The 23433-nt window shown below is 36.0% G+C and overlaps 1 protein-coding gene and 1 long non-coding RNA gene across 2 annotated transcripts; one reads left to right on the top strand and one right to left on the bottom strand.

Annotated features, from left to right (window-relative positions):
• The first annotated feature begins 518 nt into the window (after positions 1–518).
• LOC131691093 (uncharacterized) lies at positions 519–22554 on the top strand. The gene is made up of 12 exons (XM_058977292.1): positions 519–654; positions 904–1054; positions 1523–1614; positions 2363–2406; positions 15435–15503; positions 20329–20507; positions 20561–20721; positions 20798–20894; positions 20951–21279; positions 22070–22184; positions 22245–22369; positions 22424–22554. The coding sequence occupies exons 4-9, from the start codon at positions 2379–2381 to the stop codon at positions 21239–21241; spliced, it is 825 nt and encodes a 274-aa protein (XP_058833275.1). The 5' UTR covers positions 519–654; positions 904–1054; positions 1523–1614; positions 2363–2378; the 3' UTR covers positions 21242–21279; positions 22070–22184; positions 22245–22369; positions 22424–22554.
• On the bottom strand, positions 22243–23317 carry LOC131691121 (uncharacterized). The gene is made up of 3 exons (XR_009305715.1): positions 23205–23317; positions 22407–22859; positions 22243–22351 (listed from the first exon to the last, which is right to left on the bottom strand). It is a non-coding gene; the product is annotated as an uncharacterized LOC131691121 (long non-coding RNA).
• Between the last annotated feature and the right edge of the window lie 116 nt (positions 23318–23433).

Raw genomic sequence — 23433 nt, 5'->3', positions numbered from 1 at the left:
GCAGCACTTTAAATGACTCCTATTATATTTTGAAAACAAACCTTTTGTCGATCGTTGAATTTGTTTATCAAACGATGTGCATTTCGAAACAAAGAGATGAAATAATTCTAAAACTTGTTTTTACTCATACATAGACTCTAGAATGCACCTTACAATCACGATTGCACTAAATTCTGACGAAAATTCAAATTTTTTTTTGATAGATTTACAATACTTATCTCCTCCAACTCAGGCATGAGTAATGTTTATTTACGTTGCACGATTGGTCTGCTCAATAAGGTATTTTTGGCTTCACACTATTCGTCTCTTTTCCTATTCTCTTTGGCGGATCCTATCCTAGGTTCGCCCGTCAAAGCCACAGACGTCAAAAGGGCCCACACGGAAAGAATGTAGTACCCAAACTGTGAGTAAATAATCCATAGCGAGAAGTTCTAATAGTATGAACCTAAAATTGGGTATTTTTTTCGCCATGGTGATTACCCACTGAATGGGTAATATGCAGGGAACGTACTTTTGGGTATTTTCAATGACAATTGACAATTTTCCAACGAATGCCGCTGTTATTTTTAGTGTTGCGTGACTGTACCTCAGTTAGTTAAAGTTAAGGAAGGAACTTTCTAAGAAAAACGGAGGAAGAAATCGGTCAAATATTTGGTAAGTTCGCATATTTTAAAAAATTATTGGGTTCGGCTACTGTCAAACTAGGTTCGCTTCCATGTTTACTAAATATATATATAAAAAAAAACGATTGTTTTGAGCGAATTTACCGTGACCCGGATCCAAAACGAATTCCGACAATTTGGAATCTAAATTAATGGTCTAACTTGCCGGAACATTGCTGATACAGTTCCGTTATATTTGGATCTTTTGTGAGAACACTAATTTAGTACATTCTTTATCCAGGAAAAAGATCGGCGTTGTCGTATCGGCATAGGAGGATTATTTACCACACGGGAATCTGTTAGCGACGCGGGTCAAGGCTATACACCAGCTGTACCCGAATTAAAAGGTGGTTTAATAGGAACAAGATCGAAGTTAAACGATTGAAAATTTGGTAAGTTCCAAAATCTTTATATACTTTGGGTAACTTCGAATATTTTGAACAATTGGGTTTTTCATTGAAAAACCCCGGGGTAGTGGATTGCACTGGTGTTTCATTTTCTGGCGGAAGAGCAGGCCGCTAGACGTGTTTCATTCCCACTTCTGTTAGAGAGTGCAAAACCACTGTTCCGGTGTTTTTCATTGGAAAACCGACAAATCATTCTGTGTTTCGGTTCATTTGGATTATGTTTTTCGAAACGAATCACAGTAAGTTCGCTTCAAGGATTACAATGGTAAATCTATACAAAAAGACTGTATAAAGAGAATCTACCGCGACTCGTATCCAAAAACGAAATCAGCATGAATCCTGGCAATTTAGACAGCCTCTTGGTTGATGGTCTAATTTGCCGGGACATTGCTGATACGGATCCGTTGTTAGGTTCTTTAGTTGAAACATTAATTAAGTTTATTCGTTATCTAGGAAACAATCAGCGTTGCCGCATCCGTGTAGGAAGAGGAGAGAGGTATTGGTCGTATATCTACGGGAAGCAAAGCGTGTCGAAAGCAAATCTGGTAAGTTTTGCACGTTGTTACATTTGCGATCACTTAATCCAGTCGTCGCACTCCAATCATGAACTGTTATAAGGCCCATACATTCCTTAACTGATGTAGTGTTGGAGCTCCCATACAAAACAGATGCATCCGAATTATTTTCTGTTTCGGATGTTGTTGCGATATTAATTAGATTTCAGCTGAAGCTAATGACAGCGTTCTCTACTAGTCAGCAGTTAAAAGAGATTATAACTATTGGGGGGCAATGGGGTAGTGTATACATGCATTCACTAATCGAACCATGATGTCTTGCTCTAACATATTGTAACTTATTACTTTGACATCTATGTACCTGGGGCAATAAATGTCTAACTGTTAAACCTATGATATGCAAGTGTGAGAGACTATCCTACCAGTATAGACTTTACGTACACGTGACATGACACAAATACTACATCACTAGCTGATGGAAAATAATAAACAAAGGCGGCAAAAGCAAATGGGATTATTTTCAACCAAGAACCTGCATTAGTGTTCGTGAGACCAGCCGACAAGAACGCAATTAACAGATTTAAGATCCCTTACTCTATCTAGAGTAAGGCGTTAATCATACCTTTCATATCTTCCAGTCAATTACTGATTGAATGCCGTTAGTGCTTCGAAAAAATATTAACAGACGTATGCTATCTAGTAGTTATAATCTTTTTTGACAGTTCATGCAATTATCCTTTACAGTGAAAATGAAATTGTTTCAACATTTTTCTTTTAGGGTTCAATACAATACAATGGACGGTGAAGCTACAAGCAGTAACGGTAAGTTTGTAACATTAAGCAATGTTTTCTTTATTATCTGCTGATTTCTCGAACTGTCGTGGTCCATCATTTTGTATAGGCCAACGTGAATATCTAATATTACATATTGTGGTGACTTCACTTTTTGTTCACAGTGCACCATTCCTTACAGAAGTCACTAGGCTAATATAACAAAATTACTAAATTCAACGGAATGATTCAAAATCGTTAGGTATTGTTTATTATGTTACAAGCGACCATGAAACATATATATTTCAGATAATATTTAATTCGCTAGCGTCTCAGTCTTTTCGTATGTGTTATTTCCCTAATTTTTACTCAAAATTATATCCAAATTAGGGTAGTATGGACATTAACCGCATTTTTTAAGTAGAATACTGCTAACGTTTCAATATGGGGGTTCCTTTTCAAAAATTTCTGCTGAGATATTTTCACCAGTTTTCAAATGCGAGTAACTTCCGTTGTACTGATCGAAATCGCTATATTTTTGCATCGGAAATATGTGCACGTATATTGTATTTGATCCCGTAAAATGTACTTCTATTATAGATAACGAAAATAATGTATTTTGTAAAGGTGATAATTATCTGCGCTGATTGGTCCGCACAACTCAACCCAGCAGCGAACGTTGCTAGGACAGCCTCTTTGTTATCCTATGAACTTCGCCAGGTATAAAAACGGCACATAAGAGAAAATTCGGTTTGCTTTCTGACCTCGTAGTAGCTGTTACGTTTTGTGTCAGCTCAAACTCTTTGGTTGGATTATATTCAATGACTGCCGCCAGGCATCATTCCATCAATGATGCACAGGCGTGGCGTGCACACATCGCAGAAAAAGTAGAACACCGCTCTTTTTTCGGAGCTCAATACGCGGATTGCAAGTGTGCACGTGCGACGGGGTGGTTGAGTGCTCTTTAAATAATGCGTGGCGGGCACAGATAAATGCATCACAAATTATGTTGGCTAATTTTTTGACGATTTTAATAGCATTGGCTGTTGTGTTGTGTAAAGGAGATGATTGTTGGATACTGATATAATATGTTTCTGCCGTTGATTTGAAACTCGGGGCAAACTGAGATAATTTTTTAAATATCTATGTATATACTGCTATAATCACAGTTTAATTGTATAACTGCTGCATGTATGACAGGATTTGTACATCCACATTAAGACCGGTTTACTTTATGTTCAGCTAAACGATTTTGCTTATTTCGAGAAATAGTGAAATGCTCCATTAAAAGTAATGTCCTGGCCAGCGATACCAGATTTACAGACATGTCTGAATTTTACAGACTTTTGATAGTCTCCTACAGACGTAGTTAGAAATCTACAGACTTTTAAAAGAGTAAGTGTTTAGCAAAATTGTACTAGAATAACTGTATTCGACTACGAGTGATTCCTTCATTATTAGTATTTTAATTTCAATCTATTTTAAGATTAATATTCTAGTGTAACTAGGTTTTACTCAACCATTTAGAGACATTTACAGACATTTTAATTATTCTTCTAGACATTTCATAAAAACATGTGGCATCGCTGCCTGGCACTACATACGTTGTTGGTTATTACCATACGTGGCAATTACAGGGTTATTGCGAAAACTCCACGCTAAGAAACCTGCTTGGTGAAGGTTTGCACATATTATCACAGAGAGCAGACGTACATCTTCAGCATTCAACTTGTGTAAAATCTCTAACGGTTTCGAAGGTAGTTGGGATATCCAAACCAGGTGCGCTGCTGTCGTCATGTTTTTTTGTGGCTGAGTTCGATAGAATTGACAGCGATTATTCCTTTACCCAGTCAAACTAGTCCGGAACCGGTTCGGACTTCCAGCATGAATTCCAGCTCAAATGCATCAACCGATGGAGTCGGAATCGGTTGTTTTCTTTGAGCAAGATTCCATACTGAATCCATTCAGGATTTCGAACCGATTCCGGAATGGATTTGACGGGTAGTTGGGATAGGTTGGTGTGGCGGTGCTAGTGTTTATCGCATATTAATTCAAATGTTTACACACGTTTTTTAAATATTTTTGTTCGATCATGGATGTATGTTCTCTGTGATATTAGGTATAGGGAATTTGCCTTAAGTCTCTAATGCAGACATTCCACGCGCAAATGCCCTTCAGCTGGCTCTTAACTGTAGAATAAGTACAATTTACAGTAAGTCCAAAAACTATTTGTTTTCCGATTTGACCCTTAATTTACTTTATTTGTACATGCCATGCTTTAAAGTGGCCTATTTCTAAAAACATTCAGCAAGACGAATGCATTTTGATCCCACTATACACTGAGCCAAAAAATCAAGTAAATTTCATGTGAAAAAAAACACGTAAATATTAAAAATCTCCAATCTCATTAGATTCATGTGCAGCAATTAACATTCATACCTACATAATTGAATATCAAATACGCTACCAATGACTTTAAAGTATACCATGCATACATTCTATGTGATTGTCACATACTTAAGTGTTATGTGTAAAGAAAATGAATTTTACGTGAATTAAGATGTGAAAAAAGTTTCAATATAGTTTACGGTACTTACAGCACAAGGCAAAATACGCCTGGAGATACTCGAACACTTTTCTGAAGGTATGTAAATGTAAATTCAATCAATTAAGTACAAAAGGAAAATACCAGTAAAATTAAATTATATTTCAGATTGCAGAAAATAAAAATAAATTAAGCATTATAGGAACCAACGAAAACTACGACGAAGTTTGCTGATTTTCTCAACATAAAGGATGCATGGTAAGGGAAACGGCTCTAGTTGAGGATAGTTATGCTATTAATTATAAACCAATCATATAAGATGCATTACCAATAAAATTCAATGCCTATGTATTTGTTTACCGTCGACTTTTTTATACAGTAAGAAAATCATTTGAATGTAATTTTAAATGCAACTATTAATCACATGAAAATCACATTAAAATATATGGAATAATTCTAGAAAGTATATGAAATTCCTATGGAAGGGAAATGAACTTCACTTAGAATATACATGTAGTCAACACTGGTTTTAATTACACGCAGAAGAATCAGGCCTTTTTGAATCAACAAAACGTTTAGTAGAATTTAAAACGTGACGAATGACTATTTCAAACTGAAATGGGCGTTTTTCGAGAGCATGTATTTGATTTAGTTCAACAAATACTTCTGTTTACATTTTAAATAGAAACATTGTTGAATCAAAATAAAATTTGTTGTTTCAAACGAAATATTTGTTTAAACTACTGAAAATCCAACAAAAGAATTTGTTGGTAATTTGAACCAACAGGATTGATTGAATCAAACCTGAATCTTGTTTGTCATTATATCAAACGGGAAAATTGTTATTTAAAACCAAAATTTGTTTATTTTTACTAATTTTTTCCCTTTTTCTATAGATTGACAACAAAGTTTTCTATGTGGGAAATAGGTAATATTTACGCGAAAAGTATTATGGGAAATATTTATATGTTTTTGCATGTGATTGGTAAGTGATAATTTTGTTTGAGTGTATTAAAGGTAGTACTATCCACTTGAAAATAATTGAGTTGGTAATTACCCACTCGAAACTTTGGAACAAATCTAACATTTGAATTTTGCCAGGTATGTGCCTCTGGTGCACGTTTGAATTTTTCGAGGTATGACCAAGATTCCATTTGCACAAATGCGTCGCAAGTGATTTATGTGAATGTAATGCAAGCGTAAGTAGAGGTAGATGGGGTAAAATACACCACTAAGAAAATATAATCATAACTTAGCTATTGACCATCAATTGGGATAATTTCAGTCTACTTTCTACTTCTGCCGCAGTCAGACGTACAATCGAGCGAAGTGAACAACAGGCTAGGGGCAGATCACTCTAGAAATGTATAACAAATTTGCATCAAATTAGAAAAAATGCATTTAATTTCCATTTTTGCATCAACTTTGCACTCCCTCATAGAAAAGTTTGTTTAACAAACGTCCTACGCTGATTCACTTTGTTCCAATGCATTTTTTCTAATTTGATGCAAATTTGTTATACATTTCTAGAGTGATCTACCCCTAGGCCCATACCCTCCTACTTGACAATAAAACTCAAAACTCACGGAACTACAATTATACAAACTACGCTATGCACCCATGAGGGGCAAACTGCAAGTATTGTAATCAGACAGCACATCATGGACAACCTTGCGCAGAAGATGCAGAGGAAGACGCATCTCAACCGATTGCCAACTCATCTACGACGATTGCCAACTCGCGCGATCATGAATCGGTCACGTCGGAAAATCATTACCCTCCGTCATAGCAACTTAGGTCCATACATTCAGTTGGATCAATCAAAAAATAAAGCTCATATCCACTAGACAACACCTTTCATGGCGACATGACGGGAAACTCTAGTGATATGGAAGATCTCACTTTCTGCTAGCATCTAAGCCGTACACCAACAATTAAGTATTTGATTCACGGTCCCCGCGCGATCATCCAAGATCATACGCAAACATGCGAAAGGCACACGGTTATAAAATAGAGTTATAGAATTCATATACGCGAAGTTACATATACGTTAGCACACGCGACATGCAAACGCACGCGCGATTGAACACGTTAACGTACAAATGCTCGAGCCCTTCGCGATGATACACGCGATCGTGAAGTCTCATATCTAAACCGTACAATAAATATCACATTCAGAATCATGGCCCGCCGCAATTGGCCTTATGCAGTGATTTAGTGGGCAACGTTGCCTGTTTCGTCTGCAATTGCCCAGTCACCAAATTTTCTGGCAGAAACTGTTCTGCTAGATTTCTGTAAGTCTTGGTTTGGCAGCCCTGTCAGATTTCTGAGCGCATCCTGTCGAATTAGTTGAACTAGGGCGAACTCGGTTTCGCTCGCGTTTCTGGCAAATTTTGGCAATTTTTGTAACAGGGTTACAAGTCCTACTAGTTTTCTTGTGTCTAATGCTCGCGCCAATGAGTCTGGTTGCTAGCAGTTGTACACAATAGCGCACATCGAATATTCAAAAACAAAAAGCAGAGCGAATAATCCATGAATAATAGTCTTGAGTTCCTTTTAATTGTTTACGTAAGTATATTAAGATTATGAGGCAAATTAATTACTTCATTAAATATATCATGAACAGTTTCACGAGCTCGAATGATGAATCGTTTCTAGCATATTAGGAATCATAAATCGGTTAAAAAATCGATGAATAGTACACTGCGTTCCAGTGAAATTGATTACGTGCAAAGATTAAGATCAGGCACATAATCGTAAATTTCATTAACTATACCTTGAAAGTGGAAGTGTTTTTTTTAACTTGTAGACCATTCCACGCGCACGAATGGTGAATTGTAACTTATATGCTCGCGATCATAACCAGGGATGCCAACGGTACCGATAAACTACATTTTTTTCGATATATTTACATTTGCACAAGCCGTACAGCCCGCTACAGCGACGCATCACTACAGCTCTTGCCAGAACAGTAGCCAAAGCGAGTACATTTTCTCGTACAGTAGTAGAATACATTTTTGTTTTGCTGCTGTACTCCGACTGCTCGGTGAGAGTGTGGCGTAGTAAAGTTTGTTCTCTCGCTTTGTACATTTTTCTCTGTATAGTCAAAGGGAGAGGCCCGCACACGAAAGCGTTGATGCCGGCCATGGCATAAATGAGCCGCATTCATTGTAGTCATTTTTGAATAAAAATATTAAAAAGAATGAAAATATTAAAAAATGTAAAATAAGGAAAGAGAAGCTGTACCGCTCGCGTCTGGTGGCTGTACTGGGGACAGTAGTTTTTTGTCATGTTACTGCTTTGCACACAGGCAGCCGTACAGCGCTGGGCGTCCTGCACTAGCGAATGACAGCAGCATCGAGAGAGAAATGAGAATGTAGGCAGAAAAATTATAGCCGTGGAAAAGGTAGGCATTTTGCATCCTTGATCATAACCATTTGACGAATCCAGAATGGATCCATGAATTATATTCCGAGTGTCGTGTAACGATTTTCGAGAAAATATCATGACTTTGTTAATTTTGTTTAACAACCACTAATACCAAATAAAGATCAATATGTGATAAATCATGAATCAGTTAACGTCGTATATTCGGACCATAGACAATGTTCCTAGATTTGTGGATAAAATTATGCACTAAGAAAAATTATATGGTAACATTTACCATATGAGGAGGTTAATTCGACTTTTCGAGTATAGTGCTTTTTAACCGACTATAGTATCAGGTCACTTTAACTATATGCATGTTCAAGTTTACTATACAAGAGCTCTTGACCACAATAGTACTATTGAACATTGTATTGTAAGCAGGACCATTATAAGTGGGATGCTCGCCGTAACAATGTGCATCGTTATCTTGACCTAGAACTGTTTGTTATAACTAAACCAGGAGAATAGGATGTTTTACCAGTTTTACCATGCTTTATGCATAATAGTCAAATTGAACACTCTGTTGTATGAATGACCATTAAAAGTGGGATGCTTGTTATAACAATAAGCATAGTCATCCTGAGCAGGGCCTGCTTGCAATAACTAAAACCTTGGGGTTTTGACATTTTTCCTCTAGTTATTTTAAAAAGGGATATCACTGTTTCGGAAATGACGAGGGTGGATAAAAGAAAGATTGAGCCAATCTTGGTTTTTGAAAGCATCCCTTAATTTATTGATGATACACATTTTTTATAAAAATATGAATCGTCGCAGCATCCACATTTCAGCCTCCTTTTCTGATTTTACGCTTAACTGAAAAATCGAAAATTTTACGATTTTAAAACATCGTTATTGAATTAAATTGAAGTATGTACTCACATAGTGCAATAAAGCAAAGCAAATACTTAGTAATACAGTCCCTTGCGAAAGATGACCTTCTGTTTCGTAAGACTTCAAACCGGCTCTTAATGTACAGACCTTTTGTGAGGCTAGTGCTACGCCTAAATTTAGCTATTAAATACCTTTCCTAACTGGAACTCTATCATACAACGGCTTATGATGCTATCGCCTTACCGTAATATCACAGAGATAATATAATTGCAATAGTTAAAAAATTAAAAATTAAAAAAAATGTGCGCCGAAAAACACGCATGTATGTTATCTATACATTTTTTACTGCAATGGCCGCATCCTGCAGTAATACTTAATGGGAACGCAAACATTTAAGAGTTTTGTGGTTGTTAGTAATACAAAGCATTGTCAGCTGAAAATCACTATACGCAGAAGCTGCTTTCGACAACGGTAAAGTCCACATAAACGGTGTATATAGTTATTTCATCCTTTACATTCTTATAACAACTATACATTTAGTGTTCACGACTTATTAATATATTGTGCAGAGGATAATCAAACGAAAAGTAGTTATAACAATGGCACTGGTTACATTCAAGATGTTTACCATGTTCATATTTTTATTTTTACTTTAAGTTTAATAGTGATTCACACTATTCCATTGTCAGTTTTTAGATGATAAATATTGTTGGAGTGAGCATGTTCAAATTGTCGTAAATAACAACAGCATAGTTGAGCGGTAATCGATTTTTGTAGTATTTTTTGCGATACAGATGTTTAGTATTACCGATCTCATGGTCATTACTGCTATTTCGGCAAATAGTTAAAACAACTACGAAAGTCTGGTCACAGATACCACAGGTTTTTTCTCAGTGTGAGTAAACTAGAAAAACTCTAGAAAGAGAACTGCGGAAAGAAAAACTGCAGTTTTGGCAACGTATGCCCCCGGCATTGTATGGCAACACGTCCAATGCTATAAGGATAGGCTGATGTTCTATTGGATTCGTTTTTGATAGCAAATCCCGAATCAAAAAGATCCAAAATGGATGATACATGATTTAAATATAAGTAAGAATATTTTTAAACATAGAATTAGTAATAATTAAGGAACTGTATACGAGTACTTCGAAGACCAGTACAAGTAAATAAATAAAATAACGAAACGTCATACAATACATACTACATATGGTTCATTTTTTTCTTTATGTGAATTGTAAGGTATTCGATGTCACATGCCGAACTGTGAAACAACATGCAGCTCATTAGATCTATTAAAAACACATTTCTACAAACAACACGGCTTGAAATCAAAATCAGGAAATCAAATGCCATATAAATGTACTATATGTACTACACATCCAGTTCTTTTTACTAACTTCGACGCATTGAAAAAACATTATCAACATTACCATCAGCATGGTCCAGTCGAGGAAAATATTTTGTCGAACGATGGAATTGTCTGCGATGTAAATGATGAAGTTATCGAAACATCGAACAGTTCTGAGAAAATGGATATAATGGATACGTCGAAGATCACAAATCCATTTTTTTAAACATGGAAGTATTGTTGCTGGAACAAATTACTGCTGACTGTGCGTCAGTCATTACTACTATGCGAAGTGACGTCAAAGTTCCAGAATCAAAAATAAGATGTTTTATTGACGCGGCCACGAAAATGTGTGAAAATATTCAAAAATATACAATGCGCACCGTGAGCATTTTTTTGGCAAAGAAAAAAATTCCAGTTTCTGATGATGATGCAAATGAGTTCATCAACGATTTGTTCATACCTAATCCTTTTGTGGATGTCAAAACACATAAAAGTAATTTAGCACTTCTGGAATACAAAGCAAAATGCCCTCTACCGGTTCCGAGAGAAATACAGTTAGGTAAAACTAAAATGATGGAAATATGTCTGTTTGCCGAAAAGCGAGGAACAGTGATTTTGAAAAGGTTACAATCAAGACCACCGGTGAAAAAAATATGGTTCGTGAAAGATCGTGCACACTACATCCCGGTTACAGACACTCTTCGTCTAATAATGAGCAATCCTGATGCAAGAAGAATGGTAACTCTGGAGGAACCAAGAAACGATGGTACAATACGTACCTTTAAAGATGGATCTCAGTTTCGGTCGCATCCTCATTTGAAGAAGTATCCTCACGCAGTAAGATTGTCGCTTCATCTTGATGACATGGAAATTTTGAATCCACTGGGTTCAAGAAAAGGGAAACAGAAAGTTACCGTATTTTCGTTTAAGGTTCAAAACTTTCACCCGATACTGAACGCATCACTGAGTAGAATATATTCCACTCTGATCGTGCAAGCTAAATGTTTGAAAAAATACGGATTTAAAACAACGCTGCAGCCACTAATCGATGATCTACTCACATTAGAATCTGACGAAGGAATTACGATCAGTACACCACAAGGACAGTTGCAAATGCGAGCGGTGTTAGTGGACATACTCGGTGATACTTTGGCGTTACATGAAGTATTGGGATTGCTTAGTCCTTCAGCAAAAATGTTTTGTCGCACTTGTTATATCAACCGCGACACGTTCAAAACCGGTGAGTTTGGCGATACATATCCACTGCGGACGGTAGAGAGTTATGAGAATGATCTAACAGCACTTCAGCGAGGACAAATTACGCCAAATCAATGCGGGATTATACAGGATTGCCCATTTCACGAACTGCGATATTTCAAGATGGCAAATAATCTAACATTTGATCCAATGCACGACCTACTCGAGGGAGTAGTGAGCATGGTTTTAAAAATTATGTTAAGGACTTCAGTACAGAAAAAAATTAAAGGGTTGTGTACAGGACACGACCACGGTGACATTAAAAATGTAGCTTTTTTCAAGAGCGTGCAAATGTATTTTATCTATCACACATATCGACTCAAGTTCTTGCTCACTCGCCTGTTTTTTATGTTACAATTTGCTATATACCCTCCCCATTAAAACATAATTTATTGAAGGTCTTTTAACGGTAATCTATTAATTAATCAAGTATCTCACTAGGTGATTGGCATTATTTGGCTAATCCATCTAGTAAAAATAGGCTGGTCTGTCCAGAAAATATATTTAAAAGAAAAGTTCCATATTTAGAACCGTGACGAGGAAGCCCACGCCCAGCAACGGAAATATACAGATTCTTCATGAAATATGAAATTTCATTTTCCATTTAAATTTTCAATAATGTATTAATGAACTTAAGTAAACAATCTTAAGGTTAAGTATTTCTTGATCGATTAGTGGTGAAAAAAATGAAATTATTTGATAAATTACATTGTTATGCAACGTTCGCACTACCAGTTAAAACGGGTTTTATGCTATCTTGGTGACATTTTCTCTTGTTGCTAATTATTAAAACGTGTTATAACTCTGTAGTGTAAACATTGTATTATTAAACCAATTCTGCAGCGTTTTATGTTATATAGGTGTTTTATGTGGTAATAGGACTGACATAATTATATCTTCAGTACAGCGGTTTGTTGCATAATTTCAAACAGATATATTTTAAAATTTAAATTAGTATACCTAACCGTTCAATTTGTTGTATACTTTAAAACGCAATTAGAACTGTGTTTTAACTACATAGGGCAGGACAGATACTCTGACTGGATAAACTGGGAAAACAATTTTAAGTCCAGTAACGATTAAGACATGGCTTGAATTTGAATCGAAAAAGAACACCCGCCTAAACTGCTGCTGGGACGGTAAATTCTGTTTTAAATTTTCCGTTGTGTACAGTACGAAACAAAAGTGTTTGAAATTAGAAAACAAAAAGTTCTGCTGGGAATGTGATTGTTTCCGATGCAATTACACTCAGGTTTTTTTACGCAGGGGATACAGGCCGTGCAAATGAAAACCGCCTAAATTTAAAAAAAACGCGTAAATGAAAACCGCGGAAATTTCAAAATTCGCGTAAAAAATACCGCGTAATAAAACCTGAGTGTACTCCCCTATATAAAATACTACGCTGCTGAACAGTGCAATAACTACAGAAGCACGTTGTCAGATGCCTTACTGATAAAAAACATATAACCAAAATATGAAACATATGAAAACCAATAGGCTCTTTACCCTAGGCAGCTACAATGCGCCGTAAACATGGATTAACAAGTTACAACGCACACGCATGCATAAAAATAAATATATTTTATTCAAACGCAACACTCTTAAGCAGCAAACACCGTATTGAATTAAATCCAAACCGCCCCACCCACCCACTTTGCAAATCATTCTGTGACACCGTGCTGGTACCCGAAAAATCCGCACACGGCCACCGCTGCCGAAAATGCATAGCGTCTACCGCTTATTGTAGTGCCCACACGCTGCAGCCATGATCTTACCCGTTCGACATAAGAACAAAAACTGATTCAAACGGGTACGCGTCACCTCTATTTATAAACTAACCGTATATGGTTTAGTCACATAGTGACATAGGTGCGAGTGTGTGCAAATGCCAACGTTGCCGAAAATCGATAGCGCTTATTGCATCGCCCGGAGACGATGTTGTTCGTATGAGACAAGAGCAACAACTGATTTAAACGGACATGCGTCGCTTCTATTTATGACTTTTCGTCTTTCATTGAGTCACTAAGCTGCCCTCTTTTGACGGCTGTGTCTGAGAAATCTGCCTCACGAATGGTAATTTTCCCGTTTTTCGTGAACTTTTTAATTTTACCAATTTCCAAAAGTCTACTTTTATTGGGGAGATATTAAATTATTACCAATATTTAAGTTAGGTGTTTCTGAATCGGTTGGTGTATGAGTGATTAAAATCCATCTAGTAATATTGGAGTTATAAGCGTGCAAACCTTACATAGTTTCGTTACATGGGAGATAGTTTAGATTTTAGAATGACACCTAGCCCCAGATAGTGGAGTAAGACATTTTTAATGCCAAAAATAATAACAGTACAAGAAATCAACGAAAGAATTACACAATTCAACTACGGCGACGCAGAAAAACGAGATAAACCGTCAGCAAATTTTTCCATGGATATATTAAAATCTAAAAGTCACACTATCAGCCAATCCGCTGCACAAACATGGACATTGTTACGTGCATTCCCTTTCTTGTTCAGCAGCTTTCTTGACGAAGACATTAACTACACAAAAATTCTTTGTGCTTTGCTAAAGATTACGTATTATTCTTTTTCAAACATTATGAATGAAGACATGATTAAAGATCTACGAATGGCTATAAGCATATTTTATCTTGAATTCGCAGCAAGGCAGCCTGGAAATGCCATAAACAAACTTCATCACTTGAGTCATTACCCTCAAAAAATCTTGGAAAAAGGACCATCTGTGAATGATAGCTGCATGCTTTTTGAAAGCAAATTTAAGCAAATAAAGGGTCAAACAAAAAATTGCAATAATTTTAAAAATGTCACGCTTAGTTTGACGAAACGCTCAAATTTAAGTCAAATTAAACGAATTGTTGAGCACCAATACGACATTGGAAAGAAACAAATACTTCGTACTGCCAATGTCAAAAAAGATGAGCTAGAATATAAAGCTCTGCTCTTCGAATTGCCGCCTGAAATCACTCTGATTATGCACTATTCATACAACGAAACGAATTTCATCGCAGGACTTACAGTTAAATATAAAAAATGTGACGTCACTTGCTACGGAGTTATCACAGCGCATTGTTCGAGTAGCGGAATCAAAAATATTCAAACGAAAAACATACAGTTTATGGAAAACCTACGATGCGAATAATGAATTCTTATACATCAGTTTGCAATACATGGATGAGCTGTAATAGGAACAAATGAAACACTCCAATTCGTTAACAGTAGAAAGGTACGTTTTCATTGGTAGCGTTAACGTTAGTATTGAACAGGTTGGGCAATGGTTATTATAATGATAATTTTATTATATAAAATAGCGCCATTTTATAGAATAAAATTATGATTATTATAATAACCATTGCCTAACTGCTCAATACTAACGTTCATACTACTGGTGTTAGAGAGAGCTACCCATCTAAATACTATCCAGCTCTTGGCGTGCCATGATGGCGGCCTAACTCGTATTGTTCGTAATATGTTTAATAGCCCTTATTTTGATAATCCACCCAGAAAATTTATTAACCTACATATCCTTAAAGATCCCGATTGCTCCACTAGGTCCATTGAAATAATTTGTCAACAGAAATATGAAAATAAGTTCTTGAAATATTTTAACGTCATAACACTAACTCATTTTAAAACTTTTTCCTTATCAACAGGAACTAAAGACAGCTTATACAATAAATTCATATTAACATTACACGAAGATACGCGTGATAAGTTGAATGGTAAGTTTTTGTTTATCTTCTTAAATTAGTAAGTAATAAGTAATAGAAATCAAAATTAAAATCAATGAATTTGTCTGAACATTCAACGCAAAAAAAATTGTCCCCTGCTGCTATGAGAAAATCGAAAAACATTGCTTGGTCACAAATTTACGATTTTTCATTTAGGGGGAGGGGGCGTAGGGTTTAAGGTATTTTCGGAGAAAAAAATCATTTTAAAAAAGTTTGGCGATACAGATAGTGTTAGTCTATTCAGTCAGGATTTTTTCCTAGATCCTCGCCCCCCACCCATGATCCACGCATAACTTTTTCGTTTTATCAGTGAGAGAATCGATAACCCGAAAACGCTTGATCATTTGTATTTCAAATTCTAAGTTCATTGAAACTAGAGAACTGTAACTAGCTGGGCCTCTGAGACACCTTGCCTTGTTGAGGGTTAATATGGGGTAACTCGAGCACTCGAAGTCACGAACACGCTAGCATACGCGATCAAATACGTTAACACACAAATGCTCGAACCCTTCGCAATTTTGTTTGGTTGAATCCGAAGTGAAAATTATATTCAGCTTCCAAACTAAGTCTGCTAGTTAGCAACATTAGCTAACTAATGCAGCAAATTAAATCAGCATGCAAAATCTTTTCGTGTTATTGTAATTCCGCCAATCGTAAAATTTACCTCATGAAAAACCGCATCAAAAGTAACTTGTTTGATTTTAAATTCATATCTCTTGGGAATGGAGGATCATTAAATTGTTTTCTCTAAACAATGGGTTTTAAACTTAATGCTAGGTCGCACAACTTCTGACCCTACCCTCTCCCTCGTCACTTTTCGTCTTTAGGTCTTTGCTCCAATTGACAAGTACTTTCCTACAACGAAAATCACTTAACTGCGAAATCATATTATATCCCAATAATAAACAACAGAATCATGTATACAACAATACTCAAACTCTTTCTGGTGAACAGCAGGTTTCGGCTGGTATCTACACTACTTTTACAAGCCACATCAAAAAAATGACGCAGCATTATTAGTGCGATTCTTAGCACCCCTCTCCCCTATCGTAGCATTTCGACCCAATCCCCCTGGTAATGACGTAGGTTGAAGGAAACCTTTCCCCCCACCTCCCCCTAAAGCTGAGTATATATTGTTCGAGAATTAACAAAGAAAAAACTTCGTTTTTAACTGCGCACATGTTCAAGAATTTTCCATTATCATTAGAAAACTTGAAAGTTTGGAAACATAAAAAATCATTCACTACAGGAACCAATTAATTTGCTCACACTTCGATTTTGGAATCATATACGGAAACGCTTACGATTTGAAAATTGGCCTCTCTCAACTCAACTCCTATACCCCCTTAAAAAGCTACGTAGCATGATGTGACCCCCTACTCCATGTCGTCACACATTACAAAATACAAAACTTCCCCCTCTCTCTGCCCACTGGAGCCGGAATACAAACTGGAACCAGCTGGAATTCTGGTTCATTTCCCGCAGAACTTTACTGGGTTGTGGCTAAGACCCAATATATTAAATTAGAAATATAATGTGCACTATAAAAATATATCACGCAAAAGATTTAAAAAAAACAAAGAGATTGCAATTCATTGATTTTACTCAGATTATTTCAATGTACTGTATATAATACTTTTTCTAGATCTTAATTTAGTGGCACCAGTGATGACGATCTGAATCAAACTGTATTGCATTCAGTGATCTTGTTTTTAAAGCATATTATCCAACGGAAACAGGTTTGTTAAGCAGACCCTACGCGAGCAAAAATATTGACAATAAATCATATATTGATCAATATATTGATGGTGTAAGGTCATCTTGAAAATATTGATTCTGTAGTATTTAAATAGGATTGATGGATTAAAGCAGTCTTGTCAATCTATTTAATGACAATATTTCTGTCTCGTGTAGGGTCCGCTTTAAATAGCACTTACCGCATGAGCATACATTAAACGAAATATAGTTCAGCCCCAGGGGCAGATCACTTATGATGCATTTTTAAAAATCAGCGAAATTAAATGCATTTCTTTCCATCAAAATAGAAATTCGTAACCCGCATAAATGTGTACCATATGCCAACCATTGCATCAATCGTTTCAAAACCATTTCCAATATGGTTCGTTCAACAATAGATTAACCATTGCCTGGTATAATATCGAACATAACCAGTGTCGTTTTTCCATACTCGACCATACAAACAACGGGTTGTTAAGAACAGTCACCATACCAAAATGTGCTGTTTTCCATATACATTTTGACAACATACCATTCAAGAACCATACAGATTATGGTGGCATGCATATTTTAGGTCTAGCGATGGATAAAATATTAGCTGGAGAAAAAAATCTCTTCCCCTTCACATTTCAATTCTATCGATTGATGAAGTATTGTTTTGCTCTCGCCATCTTCTGAAGAATGCTTCGTTGACACTAAGTAGACTGACACTTTATCCAATTGAGCTATCTCTGTAATATTGTTAGACGAGGATTTTGACCATCTTAAACTACAGATTTTTGGAACAGGGTAAACAGATATACGAATAATAAAGCCCACCAGAGCAATATTAACCTCTGGCGCCAAAGGACAATGTAGTATACAAATCTCCAATATAGGATACACGGAAAGTATTGGAAATGGTAACGAAAATGGGTATGGTAGTATAACAATTCAATTATAATGGTGAAATATATCAGTAGTATTCCCAATATGGTGAGCATTATACGAATGGTTTGGAAATGGTTCCGAAGATTTCTGGAATGGTATTTATTTATACGGGAACGCATTTGGCGTTGCGTGCAATGTATTTTGCGTTGCGTGTAAGACGGCAAAACCCTACAAAAAACAGCCCCACATTCAACAAAACATCGAACAAAGTGGATCAGCGTAGGACGATTGTTAAGTAATCTTTTTTGCGAGGGAGTGCAAAGTTGATGCAAAAATGGAAATTAAATGCATTTTTTCTAAGTTGATGCAAATTTGTTATACATTCCTAGTGATCTGCCCCTAGGTTTAGCCCCGGATAGAATTTTGCTTTAGCATTTACCCTACAAACAATCATAAAACAATATATATTATAGTTATTACTGTTTCAACATTGTTCGACGCAAAGTTCTCGCAGTAGATTTACAATAAAATTTCATGTAACAATTACTTTTACTATTCAGCAAAAACTGATATAGTAAATTCACAATAAATTTTACCGTTTTTGAGAAAAAATGTGCGGAGAAAATCGATTTTTTAAATGTTAAGATGCATACCCGTATAAATAAATACCATTCCAGAAATCTTCGGAACCATTTCCAAACCATTCGTATAATGCTCACCATATTGGGAATACTACTGATATATTTCACCATTATAATTGAATTGTTATACTACCATACCCATTTTCGTTACCATTTCCAATACTTTCCGTGTATCCTATATTGGAGATTTGTATACTACATTGTCCTTTGGCGCCAGAGGTTAATATTGCTCTGGTGGGCTTTATTATTCGTATATCTGTTTACCCTGTTCCAAAAATCTGTAGTTTAAGATGGTCAAAATCCTCGTCTAACAATATTACAGAGATAGCTCAATTGGATAAAGTGTCAGTCTACTTAGTGTCAACGAAGCATTCTTCAGAAGATGGCGAGAGCAAAACAATACTTCATCAATCGATAGAATTGAAATGTGAAGGGGAAGAGATTTTTTTCTCCAGCTAATATTTTATCCATCGCTAGACCTAAAATATGCATGCCACCATAATCTGTATGGTCCTTGAATGGTATGTTGTCAAAATGTATATGGAAAACAGCACATTTTGGTATGGTGACTGTTCTTAACAACCCGTTGTTTGTATGGTCGAGTATGGAAAAACGACACTGGTTATGTTCGATATTATACCAGGCAATGGTTAATCTATTGTTGAACGAACCATATTGGAAATGGTTTTGAAACGATTGATGCAATGGTTGGCATATGGTACACATTTATGCGGGTAACCACCCCCTTTTTTGCTGTAAAAGTTAATTTTACATTGAAATTTACTGTAGAAATGTTAAAGTTTATTGTTTTTGTGTTGTAGCATAGCACTAGTACATACTGTAAATTATTGTAAAATTATTGTCCTGCCGCAGTGAAAATCGTGATTTTGTTACTGTACATTTCTATTCGGGGCATAATAAGATTGTTTTGGATTATTTCCTTTGGACAACATAATAAATCAACATTCTTATTAACTAAACTATTTTAAGTGTGATGCAAACTTATCGTCTAAATCATATAGCAACTCACCAGATAAAGTTTAGTTCAACTGTTTAAACCTACATTTATCACTCATAATACATTGGCTCCATGGTATTAAAATCAAATAAGTTCTATATGTAAATGCATGCCAGGCAGAATTAATTAAATTAACACATTCGTTTGTATCTGTGTGCAATTCTTAAAATTCAGAGAAAAATTGAGAGATCTTCAAAATCGCACATCTTCGACTGAAAAAAATGTTACCTGCTGTTGGCAAGGTTTTCCAAAACAAGGATCCATCGCTTCGAAACTCGAAAATTCGTCCTGAATACGTTGATCAATTTTGATGCCAACGATAAGAGAGAGAAACCTGTTTAATGGTGGATTTTGAAGATTTCCCAATTTTGCCTTACAGTCGCTCCAATAAAATTACGATGCCAATGCACATATAATATTCTTTGATTTGATATGTGTGCTTGATACTAATATAATCATAAATTTCTTGAGCGCGTTAGTTCGCCATACTTAACCTGTACATCAAATACAATATCACAATCTAATGGTTTACTTCTGTAATTTTGGAAAGAAAACGGCGTAACGTTCGAGAGTATAGCTGTTATGAAAAAGCAAGACTTGAGAGAGATGGAAATAACAAAAAAAGGACTGCTTGTTCTCATTCTGGATTTCATTGAAAAGGCCAAGCGAACTATTACTTCACATGACGACTGGATCGAGTCATCAGCACCGGTGAATTCAGCATTTCCAGTAAGTTAGAAAGTCATTTTCACTTACATGTACTAACCATTTATATTATGCAGATTCATGAAATTAAGGCTGCATTGGAACAAAACCCACAATTTCGAAACATTTACACCAGTAAGCTATTAATGCACGTGGTTCTGGAACACAATGAACTGCTCCGTATGACGCGGGTCATATGCGACCATTTTTTTGGGAAACGTGTTTGGACAGAACAGAAGTAAGTTTTGTAGTTAATAATATTTAATACATCATTTTTTGTTCTCTCGTTTTTCTTCACAATTTTCTTATTTCAGTTATCCTACCAGACAGGAAAAAATGCTTCTTGCGCAACGGATTGTACAAGCGTTCCCACAATTAATCAAAAAGGTGACGGAAGATGCACCCATCGAGGTATTTATATATAAGATAAACCTGTCCAAAATAACTTTTAACATAATCTCTTACAGTCGGCGTTTTTTTTCAAACATAATGGTCAACTAACAGGCCCGCACAGTGGCTACATTGAACAGCGAGTGACGAACATGCGCAAAGAAATACCACGTGGTATGCAAAAGTTTAAGCGCACAAATGGCAACGAAAGTGTAGAGGACGTTTCTGATGAGATGGTGGCGGTGGCGGAAATGTGCACTGCTATGGAGGCTACCCCTCAAAACTCACGCGAGATTTCAATAGCTCTAAAGAACTCGTTTGTCATCCATAAAAACATGATTACCCAGAAAAAAAATGTCAAATTCTGAGCCAATTTCCGCATTTAAAATCATACAATGGTCTAATGGTAAGGATCCCTCATTTATCTATCATAAATATCTATTTGTTCTCTCGTATTCCATTCTATTGGGAACTGCTCCTAGTACCAACAATACCCTAGAAACATCCTATTCGAAAGGGGTGAGCATAGCATAGTTGTAAAATCGATTGCCTTGTACGCGGCTCACTTTGGTTTGATTCTCAAATCCGTATATAGAATTAGAAAATTTGTCCACCCCGAAAAATTAGGCAATTGACCATAAGGTTAAAGCTACTAAAATTGAAACAAAACGCCATTTTATTTAAACCATTATTCGAAATAAATATTTTTGAGCCACCCTTTTTAGGATTGTTAAAGTCTAAAATGAGCTTCAGGTCGATTTCTTGACCCTCGCTTCACTTTTAAACCAGTTTTACCGGTGCGATAAAACCTGGCTTAAGTGTTTGGCTTTTCATTTGCATTTAAACAAGGTTAACATACTCGCAAACCTGGTTTAAAAGTTAAGCGAGGGTGAAGAAATTATCTAATACCGTCTTATATTATCTGTAACAACAAAGTTGCGCTCTATTTTTAACTTGAAGTAGAAACTTTTCAATATGGCGGATGTAGTTTCAGTTTCTAGAATTTAACGTAAACGCTGAAGAAGTTGAAAAGAATGATTCGAATCGTTCTCATTGGCTAAAGGCAATGAAATGAAACAAAAGTAGCCTGAAAAAGATTGATTGAATCAATAGATTTTTAAGCAGTCTCATCTAATACTACAAGTTATGTTTATTCCTGCTAATGACATTATGCGTCCTTTTCTTATATAAACCAGGTGCAGCAGGCGTTCGACAGGTTGATGAATGCTCCAGATTCGGAGGCAAGCCTTAAGCGAGTGTTAGCTCAATCATTGTTACTTCGCCGTGGAGCTTTTCCGAACATAGCTGACGGTATGTACAACATTATATGCCATTACTTATTTTGAAATATTATTTCTATAATATTTGCAGTGTACATTCGAGGAACTCTAATCTTGATGAAAGAAATGGCCGTACGAGGAGTAAAAAGACCACACACACCAGGAAACTTAACACCAGATGAGTTGTTTGCTGCGCCGCTAATAAGATGGATAAATGTAACTATTTTATTTCTTGTTATACGCAATATCTTACGTATTTATATATTGCAGCCTGCAGATGCCATAGACCATTTTAGCTCTGACCACAACATTCATCTAGTGTGCATCGGAACACCTGCACAAAATGGCAATTATTTTGTCGTGTTAGGTGGAGATGCTCAAATCTCAATCGGCTCGAGTGCGCTCCAGGCTCTTGATGTCCTGTTTAAATGTTTCGTAGTGTTCAACTTACGCATCCCACCGCTATTAGGACCAATATCTGATTTGTTTCGCATGAAAGTACAGAAAGTTCTATTATGTAGCTCGCGCAGGTCGGTAAACGATCTGGTAACAGCACTTGATAACACAGATGCAGCTGAGATGAACGGTTAACATCATGCTGGGCTTCCAATTTTACTACCCCGTATCAAAAGTGCCTGTTCCTTTGCATTTACGGTCGATAGACCATTGCTCTTATTTCTCTTTTTGTAGTAAAACTCTTGATTCCCTGAAAACATCCACACAAAGGCTGTATTTATGAATTCATAAACAAAATTATCGCAGTCAGTAAATTAAGGTAAACGGCCTTGAAAAAAGCTGTTATAATAAATAAAATCGCAGAAAACAAATAAGCAACCAAAAGAGATTGTATCCTCCAGAGGGCTAGGTCAAATATTGTTTCGTTGTTACATAATATTATGATAGGTCAATAAGTAAACATCCAATGACCTGCGTGTATACATTGTGAAAGCAATGGGTAACGATGTGCTTTAGAGGTTATAATCTATTTTGTTAAATTTTTTCTTCCGAATTCCTAAGCATAAAAACGAGCTCAATTTTGGTTTAAATTTACCTAATTATAAGAATGACTCCCCCACTATAATTTTGGTTAAAAAGTACACAATTTGAAGTAATGTCTCACCAACTTAATTTATGGTAAAAATTGCTTACTTTTGAGAATCATTCATGGACCTAACTATGGGTAAAAATTACCCATTTTGAGAATGTTCAATGTTACTCAGTCTTTGGGTAATATGCCTTTTACCCAATTTTGATGGGATGAAATTTAGTCCGAGATGGGT

The sequence above is a fragment of the Topomyia yanbarensis genome, chromosome 3 (genome assembly GCF_030247195.1).
Source record: "Topomyia yanbarensis strain Yona2022 chromosome 3, ASM3024719v1, whole genome shotgun sequence".
Taxonomy (NCBI): domain Eukaryota; kingdom Metazoa; phylum Arthropoda; class Insecta; order Diptera; family Culicidae; genus Topomyia; species Topomyia yanbarensis.
Note: the sequence above shows the minus strand (reverse complement) of the source record. Positions and strands in the feature narration are given on the sequence as shown.